The sequence below is a fragment of the Melanostigma gelatinosum genome, assembly GCF_949748355.1.
Source record: "Melanostigma gelatinosum genome assembly, chromosome: 7".
Taxonomy (NCBI): domain Eukaryota; kingdom Metazoa; phylum Chordata; class Actinopteri; order Perciformes; family Zoarcidae; genus Melanostigma; species Melanostigma gelatinosum.
The window spans coordinates 11,828,659-11,837,976 of NC_136640.1; the positions used below are offsets into that span (position 1 = coordinate 11,828,659).

The 9,318-nt window shown below is 38.9% G+C and overlaps 1 protein-coding gene across 1 annotated transcript; it reads left to right on the forward strand.

Moving 5' to 3' along the window:
• The first annotated feature begins 422 nt into the window (after positions 1-422).
• LOC306779451 (uncharacterized protein) lies at positions 423-8,761 on the forward strand. The gene is made up of 11 exons (XM_079271376.1): positions 423-680; positions 2,074-2,162; positions 2,402-2,551; positions 2,838-2,971; positions 3,148-3,284; positions 3,443-3,536; positions 4,124-4,241; positions 4,493-4,716; positions 4,862-5,033; positions 5,145-5,272; positions 5,427-8,761. The coding sequence occupies exons 2-11, from the start codon at positions 2,075-2,077 to the stop codon at positions 5,742-5,744; spliced, it is 1,563 nt and encodes a 520-aa protein (XP_079127502.1). The 5' UTR covers positions 423-680; position 2,074; the 3' UTR covers positions 5,745-8,761.
• The last annotated feature ends 557 nt before the right edge of the window (positions 8,762-9,318 follow it).

The window sequence follows — 9,318 nt, forward strand, 5'->3', positions numbered from 1 at the left end:
TCTGCATTTTGTGAAGTTAAATAGTTGTCGTGTGCTTTCATCCCCATGTCAATCTCTCTCTCCCTCTGTGTTTGTCAGTCAGTCTCTCCTTGCTGAAAGGCACCAAGGCCCTGTGTGCTCTTCCCCTAATTAGGTACAAGCCAGAAATCCTGCTAATGCCCCAATTATAGGCACATCTATGTGCTCTTTGGTTGTTTCCTTTGCCGTGTAAAGCCACAGTCATTAAGGACACGCTGCTCTTACCTCAGCACTTTCCCATGATATACACATCAAAATTACACTGTAACTGTCTGATACTAATAGTTACCTTGCACGCCAGCTGGATTCTAGTAATGTCACGAGATCACACGAGAATCATGGGATCACATATCACACGGAAATCCATCTTGTCACACAGGAAAAACGGGAGAGTAATTTTTCCGGAGTTACAATTATTTTCCACTGAAGGAGTCATATTTAATCATTTTGGAGTGTAATTACTTCCAGTAGCCAGTAGAGTGTGAGTAAATATTCAGAATAAAATCTATTGGAGTAAAACAGCGTGACCACGCCCACAACGGTTCCTTAAGTTTCGTTTCTGCCGCCATGACACCTCTCGCTACACTGGAATGAGCTGACGTTTTATGGAACGGAAGGGCTGAAGTGAGGAACAGAAGACGGCATTTGAAATAACATGTCAGGTAAGGTCATTCGTTTTGGTTAACTTCATGTGTGTAAGGTACATTGTGTAGCAACATTGCAGCTAACCTAACGTTACTTCACTATTTGCATTGTCAGATATGAGCCGTAGCTTCTGATTGTTCGCGTTAGCAGATGCTAACGGTAGCTTCTAACGTTTTCACATAACTTAGTCACAGTCAAACGTTAGCTTCTAACGCATTAACATCAATTCGCAAAATATTTGGTGGTTTATGGACATATTAACGTCGACACACCTGGATTAAAGTCTCAATAAAGTAGTATTAGCTATCATCAGTAGCCAGCGGACTTCACTGAGCAGGTGCATGTGTGTTTTATTCTGTGTAGAGGGGCTGTCTTTTGCTGCAGTTAGTTGGTGCAACAGGTACATTTTACTGTGAAAATGGCTATGTAGAATTTGCAGTTTGTTGGCGTCAACACGTGTATTTTACTCAGAAAGGAGCTGTTAACGACCGTTTTAAGCTGCATTTGTTGGCGCTAACCTGTGTATTTTACTCTGAAAAGAGCTGTTAAAAACCGTTTTAAACGGACTGTTTCTAGCTGCGTTTGTGGGCGCTAACACGTGTATTTTACTCTGAAAAGAGCTGTTAACGACTGTTTTAAGCAACTGTTTCCGGCTGCGTTTGTTTGCGCTAACACGTGTATTTGACTCTGAAAAGAGCTGTTAACGACTGTTTTAAGCAACTGTTTCCGGCTGCGTTTGTTTGCGCTAACACGTGTATTTGACTCTGAAAAGAGCTGTTAATGACTGTTGGACTGTTTCTAGCTGCGTTTGTTGCCGCCAACACGTGTATTTGACTCTGAAAAGAGCTGTGTTGATGGACTGTGTTTCGCTGCAGTTCATCAGCACCCTGGTCGATGCAACATGTGTGTTATACTTTGAAAAAATGCACTTCACTCTGTTGACTGCTAAAACTAGCTGGGCTTGACATTGGCACGGGCCACTCGCGAAGTGCGGGTAGAATTCCGCAGCATAAGCTGATTGATCTGTTGCACTGTGGCATGCTAGAGACGGCCAAGTCGGAGACAACCAGGTGAAGTAGACATTGTTCAAGATGAGACAACTGGTTACATTTCTGATGATGTGTTCACGCCAAACGCAGTAGATTACATACAAAGTCTATGCACAGCCACTATGAGACTGGAGTGACGCGAATTGGCGATTCAAGCGAATGAACAGGTCCCTTTAGTACAGCGTAATAAAGACGTGCTTAAAATGTCCCTCGTTTTTATAATGAAATAGTTTACCCTTGTGGAGACCTACTATTAGTCCATGCATCATGTCTTTCTAATGTTGGCTTACTGTGGTATTACTAATGTTGGCAGTCAGCTGTTTCTGATAATGAAACTAATTTAATTGTTTTTGTCATGAAGGATGCAAGCTGTAAGAGTGAAGTACAGAGATCGTCAGAAGTACATTTGTTATGAGGGGCAACTAACCTTCAAATCATTTTTGGATTGTGGTGAGTGAAAAATATTGCACACACTAACCTGTGGAACAATACACTTGGGATGTCACTCTATGTTTTGCATACCTGAAAGTCTTTTCCCTGGAATAGCAAAGGTCTGCATGGAACACTGTCAGTTTTGGGATTACAATGTTCAAGTGAAGATGGCCTTCTGATTGCTGTCTGTTATGTTTTTCTGCAAATACACAACCGATTCATCACTAAGCTTGTCCCTTGGTATTTTGTCTTCACAGTTGCCAAGAAATTTGACCTTCCAACCTTGGACTTAAAAGTCTATGATGAATCAAAGACCGAAGTTGATGAGGAGGTGTTTGAGTTTCTACTAAAGAAACAAGACATTGGTGTGCTGGAGATTTGTCTACCCCAAGACCCAAATCTTGAGGGTTAGTTACTTATTAGCTTATAACTTCATATTTATCTGTACGGCTTGGTCAATCTAACATGTTTTGAATATGCAAGACAATTTAATATATCTGAGTTGGGGTTTTTTAAAATCTTATTTAGATATTTTGAAATCATCTCTGCTCACCCTTTCCACAATTTCTGGAACTGTTGTGGGCATGATACAATGTGAAATATTTGCATTCCTCTAATAATGGATGTGTGCACTTATATTGTCTTATAGTCACATTGTTAATCACATTAGTTCAATGTTAATATGATTTCTAGATTCTTTGAGCTCCCCTTCATGCTCCTCCTTTGCAAGCTTCAGTGGAGACAATGAGAGGGACTCGGACGACACCACTATATTGCAGCATAGTCCTGCTACAAGACAAAGAGATGAGGGAAGTCATCTAGCTCAGGTAAGCTCTGCAGTTTCCCTTGCATCCTTTCTGAAGGTTTAAAAAAAATGCCAAGGTTGAATGGTAAATGGCTGAATAACTGAAGTTGTAAAATTGTGGCCATTCTGTTTGATAATACTTGATGTCATTATTGTTTTAAACGTTTCATTGTGTTCATTTTTGTTCTTCCCACTTAGATGATTGAAGACATCCTGAAGAACAAACCTGGAGGAGAGAGGATCATGAATGAGTATGCCCGAACAAAAAGCCTAACGGATGCCAGAAGACGTGATATGGTCAAGATATTGGTCGCACATATGACAAGTGAACATGGGTATGTTGTCATGTTGTTATTATTACATACCTGCACTCCTAATACACATGTGTGTCTTGAATTGACACAGTACAACACCCCTCTTTTAGCAGGTGGAATTTACACATCAATACTTTTGATTGGAGCACATATAGTAAAGTCTGTGTGTTTGTGTGTAGGACAAGTCCTTCAAGGCGCGTTAAAGAGGACTACGCAAGGGGCATCACTACCTTGTACCCATACCTGGCCGATCCTAGGAGCAAGTTAGGCTATGTAAGTACATTAAAACGTCTAACTTATTTACTTTTCACTTGCTTGGAATGTAAATATTTCAACTGCTGTTTTACAGATGGGTAGTGTTTTTATTTCAAATAAAGATCTGTAAACATTACTGCATGGCAACAAGGGCTGTCACTTTTTGAACATTTGTTTGAATGTAATTAACATTCAAACTCTAATGACTCATTTGAATAAAAAATGTACAGTCTATATCCACAGCTGACTGTTTAACGTAGTTTACTTTGTCACCCAACAGAGGGCGCTCTAACGTATTGCGTGTCATTTCATATTTGTTCGAGTGTTATTTTTGGAAAAGGTGACAGCCCTAATGGCCACCATCTCTGCCTTCCCCGTAAGTTGAACTCTGGCGGTGTTAAAGCTCAGTTTACTTTCGCACCGCAAGGGTTAGCCCATTAACAAGACACAACACTAACCGTGTAATACAATAACCTCTGTTTTTCAAAATAACTGTCATTAGAAAGAAAGGCCTCATCACAATACTAGGAAATATGATAGTTTTTGGGGAAAGATTAAACTATTTCAACTTGTTCAATCAAACTGAATAACCCTTTTTACTTTAGGAGCATTATTACAATGCAGAAGATGGGAGTGGGTATCTGGCATGGAGACTGAAATTTGTTCAGAAGGAAGCATCGGAGGGAAAAAAGAAGACCTGCAGTCAGTCACAAACACTAACTGGTATGTGTGAAGTCTAATTCATAATGCATGATGAGGGAATAATCATATAATGTATATATATATATATATATATATATATATATATATATATATATATATATATATATATATATATATCCTATTTTTCTTCTGGAGACGTAAGTGCCTGCATGGCCATCCTTGCAGAGTTTTCCAAGCCTTATTTCTTATATCTTAGGACATAATATCATATACTAACCCAGTAATTGATAAAAGTGCCACCACTATTACAGGTGGTCCAAAAGCAGAAAGAGACTCATTCAGAGTGGAAAACGGGCTAACCACAGAAAGCCTGTGCTGCGAGGCCATTGCGCTTATGAAGCATACAGCTGATGAAGCAACTGTGAAGGAGAAGATGAAGCAGACCTTTACCTATCGCCAAGACATGGTTCATGACCCAGTGAAGTCCTCTGAACTATTCACAGCGTTTCCAAGATTCCTGGACATGGCAGGACTGGTATGTGAACGTTCTACTGCCACTGTCATGACAATATTATTTCTGTTCTACAATAGCCTGGGTAGGGTTGTAAGATCTGTCATGACCATGGTGCTACACCATAATGTTTACTGTTCTGTTTTGACCAATTCTATCTTGTCTGCAGATTGACCAAGACTTTGGTCTGATGTTTGGGGATGCTGCTACTACAAAGTTCCTGGAGAGATGGCCTACTATCTACAAACAGAAAGTCCTCGAACAAAGCCGTGGCCTCACACAGACAGCCGATCTTCAAGACCTGGTTCAAAATGCTGAATGCACAACAGACGTGGAAAATGGTATGCTAAAAGTTAAGGATCATAGTTATGGAAGAGAGAATAGTTTTTGAATGAAAAATGGATTGACTGTTCGCTTGTAGTAAATGCTTGTTTATGAATTTTTACTTCCAGGATGGGACAGTGACATGTCATCCATTTTGGTTCTTGTCCACCTTCTACCACCATCACCACATGGCCGCAAGAGACCAGGAAAACTCTCAGCCAGACAAGCCAGTGACCGTCTTGTGAAATTCATTAAGGTGAGGTTACAGTTCAATTAAACTGGAAAATCGTCACTGTTCTGTCCCCTTTTCTAAACCTTTCAATCCTCTTTTTAAGATTATGGTCAATTAAGACATTTCCTTAAACTGACTAATTTTATAGCTGACTAATTCATTATTTTTTCTGTCACAGACTGGGATGAGCATCCAGGGGCATCTGGACGGCATCGTGGAAAGCCTTCAACCATACCTGCTAGCTGTGGGGACCCAGAAGAGTCTGATTCACAAATACTTCATTGTGATTGACAAGCATGCAATACCTTGTAAGTCACCAGACACACTTGCCTGTTTTGATGAGCTTTTCAAAGCTCATTTTGTCTTTGGTACTTCGTACAACCAGGATCTGGTAAATGTGTACAACTTCTTGCAAACCACGATCTTTGAAATCGATGTTGATACCACTAAGGTGAATCCAAGGGTTGCAGAGTTGAGGGCTCGGATGCTGCATTGAGTTGATACGAAGATGTTTTGTTTTATTTGCAAAATCCCCCAGGCAAACACCAATTCCCTGACAAAACACTTGAAGTTGATCCACGGACTTTGTTCAGGAAAGACCCTTCGTCTTAAATGTGGTCAGGCTGGTTGTTCACTAGTTTATGGCACTTTTTCTGGGTTTCGAAAGCATCTAAATAAAGCACATGAACCTTGTTCTGATCCTGGTGAAGGCCCATCTACATCTGAAGATTTAGCAGCAAGTAATTTTGATGACTTGCCAGCAAGAAGTTCACCTTCTGACTCAGTCCTTCTCAAAAGGAGTCTTGTAGACAGCTGCGCTGCAACAGTAGCCGAACTTAAAGTGGCAGGCGTAAGTGAAACAACTGTTAACTCTTTGGTAATTTCGATGGAAGAGATTGTTGACGATATCCATAATCAAGCAAAAGAATCTGTGAAGAAGTGTCTATCTTTACAGGAGCCTATCAAAAGCGACATTGAGAGCAAAATTGATCAGTGTTTCGAAAAAATGGAAAATCCCTATGGTGTATTAAATTCTGAGAGTAAAAGAAGGCAGTATTTTACAGAGAAGTGGGGAAGGGTAGACTTAGTTGAATATGTTCTTGGTACAAGATTTGATACCCTACGCAATCGCACCACTGGAACTTATGATCAGGTTGTTGTCACTGATAAATTAGTTTACATCCCTATTTTGAAAACTTTACAATTTATTTATCAACATCCTAACATAAAAGAGATGATGCAGACTTCAAGTTCAGGAGAAAATCTTCATGACTTGTGCGATGGAGATCTTTTCAAGAGTCATGATCTATTTTCAAAACAGAAGCATGCCATTCTGATTCAGCTTTTTTATGATGATTTTGAAACTGCAAATCCTTTAGGCTCAAAACGGGGAATACATAAATTAGGTGCACTCTATTTCACCTTGCGGAATTTTTCTCCCAAGTACAACTCAAATCTGCTTAATATTCATTTGGTCGCTTTATTTCATGCCCAAGATGTTAAAACATATGGCTTTTCTAAAATACTTGATCCACTTATGCAGGATATTAAAATACTTGAGAAGGATGGAATTCGGGTCCCCTTGTATGATCAGCCAGTGTATGGAACTATTGTCCAAGTTACAGGTGACAACCTTGGTCTTCACAGTTTGTTTGGTTTTGTTGAATCATTCAGTGCCAGATATTGTTGCCGCTTCTGTCTTGCTGAGAAAGAAGACTTTCAGACTGAGTTTAATGAAGATTCACCCAAGATAGTTTTGCGAACTCGCGCACTTCATGCGGAACATTGCCAAATGATGGAGACAAATCCCACTCTTCCCTATGTGATGGGCGTTAAACGTTCTTGCATTCTAAATTCCTTGCAATATTTCAATACATGTGAAAACTTCTCTGTCGATATTATGCACGATATCTTGGAGGGAGTGGCACAATATGAAATGAAACTTCTATTACTGCACTTGAAAGATAAGTACACAACATTAAAAGAAATAGACTGTAGAATTAGGAGTTTTAACTATGGCTATATGGAGCAAAACAACAAACCTCCTACAGTTAAGTTAAGGGAGGACTCAAATGACTTGGGGTTGAATGCAATCCAATCCTGGTGTTTACTTCGCAATCTACCACTTATCTTTGGAGACTTGGTTTGTCCAAATGATCAACACTGGTATTTGCTACTGCTTTTGCTTCAAATTGTAAACATTGTATTTTCACCAAAGTTATCAAAGGGTATTACTATTTTTTTGAAACACTTAATCGTGGAACACCACAGGTTGTTCAAGCATTTGTTTCCAAACAAAAGGCTGCTACCAAAACATCATTTTATGGTGCATTACCCTATGTGTATTCTTAAAATTGGACCACTTTTGCATAGTTGGTGCATGCGCTATGAAGCAAAGCATCATTTCTTTAAGAAACAATTAAAAAGCTTCAAAAATATCACTAAAACTTTGGCCAAGAAACACCAAAATCAAATAGCATACAGGTGGCAGACATTTGATCCCAATGAAGTGATAATTGGTCCAGGTAATATGGTAGCTTTAAATGTGCTAGACTGGGGCTATGAGATAGCTGAGACTATTCAGGTACCAATTGACACCAAGGTTTTAAATATTAGATGGGCCAAACACCATGGAAATATGTATCGGACGGGTTTAGTCGTTTGTCTGAAGGTTCATTGTGAGATGCCAGTTTTTCACAAAATCCACCATGTAGTTCTGAAAGATGAGAGGTTATTGTTTGTTACATTTGCCCTGCAAACAGTGTGTCTTGATGAGCATTTTAATGCATATAAAGTTGTGTGCACAAAAGACGGACCTCATGTAGTTGATGTGAAAGAGATTTTCTGTTATAAAGCATTTGATGTACAAATGTCATACAGGTGTGATGATGCAAGTTTGTTTATTGTGCCATACTGTTTCCTATGATGTCATAGTGAAAAGGCCAAAGTGTTCCAAAGGTCCAAAATGTATTCTGTAAAATATGTATGGATACATTGCACATTTGTAATACAAAATAATAAATTGTGCTTTGGTAAATACTGATATCTGATTTATTTAACTTGTTGGGTTTAATGATAACCTTCCAGAGTAAGTTCTCTCAGGTTTTAATCATAATTTAGTTCTCTATGGAGTGTAATTTAGTTCTATATGGAGTGGAATATAGTTCTATATGGAGTGGAATATAGTTCTATATGGAGTGGAATGTAGTTCTATATGGAGTGGAATATAGTTCTATATGGAGTGGAATGTAGTTCTATATGGAGTGGAATGTAGTTCTATGTGGAGTGGAATGTAGTTCTATATGGAGTGGAATGTAGTTCTATGTGGAGTGGAATGTAGTTCTATGTGGAGTGGAATAGTTCTAAGTTGAGTAAAATGGCAGTAGAGTTGTTTTCATTTTATGCTACATAGAGTAAATTATCATCATCTAGAGTTAAATACAAACACTGAATAGAGTAAAAAATACTCTGAATCATTAACTCTGAGGCAAGAGTAGATTTTACTCTATATAGACTGGGACCAAATGTTGTATTTTATTGAGTAAAATTTTATTCAATTTGAGTAAAATTTACTCCGACAAATTTACTGTGCAGGCTTTAAGTTATGCGCTGTGTCCAGTAAGCACTATAAAATATGATAACTATTAATCACCACAACCACATAATCCTCAGCAACATTTCCTCCAGCTCAATATTGGTATTTCATTTTTATAACAGGGTGACCAGTCGTGAAGCGATGAACAGAGATGCATGAAATCCATTTGCTAAGTCTTGCATGAAGGAAATGAAGGAGGGGGGCGGTCAGCTTGCTTATGGGATCAAGAATGTTTTGATTGAATGTTTTGTTGTCCGTTCTTTAATTCAATAGGTTTAAACCATAATGCCGATGTGGGTCAAGTATCTTGTGTAATTAACTGAAGGCTGTTTATCTTGGCACTTGGACACACAACTAATTACTGTGCACTGTATCTGCAGCTGAAACTGTAATGACGAGTCAGTGGCAGGATGCCCGATACTTCTTTTAAGATACCACTCTAATGCCGACACAAAATTAATTTTCCAAAGGTCAC

Bases quoted from the DNA above. Each gene is read 5' to 3' on its own strand.
- LOC306779451 (XM_079271376.1), top strand. From the start codon at position 2,075: ATGCAAGCTGTAAGAGTGAAGTACAGAGATCGTCAGAAGTACATTTGT. The intron at 3,537-4,123 runs GTAAGTACATTA...TTTTTACTTTAG, and splicing joins CTAGGAGCAAGTTAGGCTAT to GAGCATTATTACAATGCAGA. The intron at 4,717-4,861 runs GTATGTGAACGT...TCTTGTCTGCAG, and splicing joins TCCTGGACATGGCAGGACTG to ATTGACCAAGACTTTGGTCT.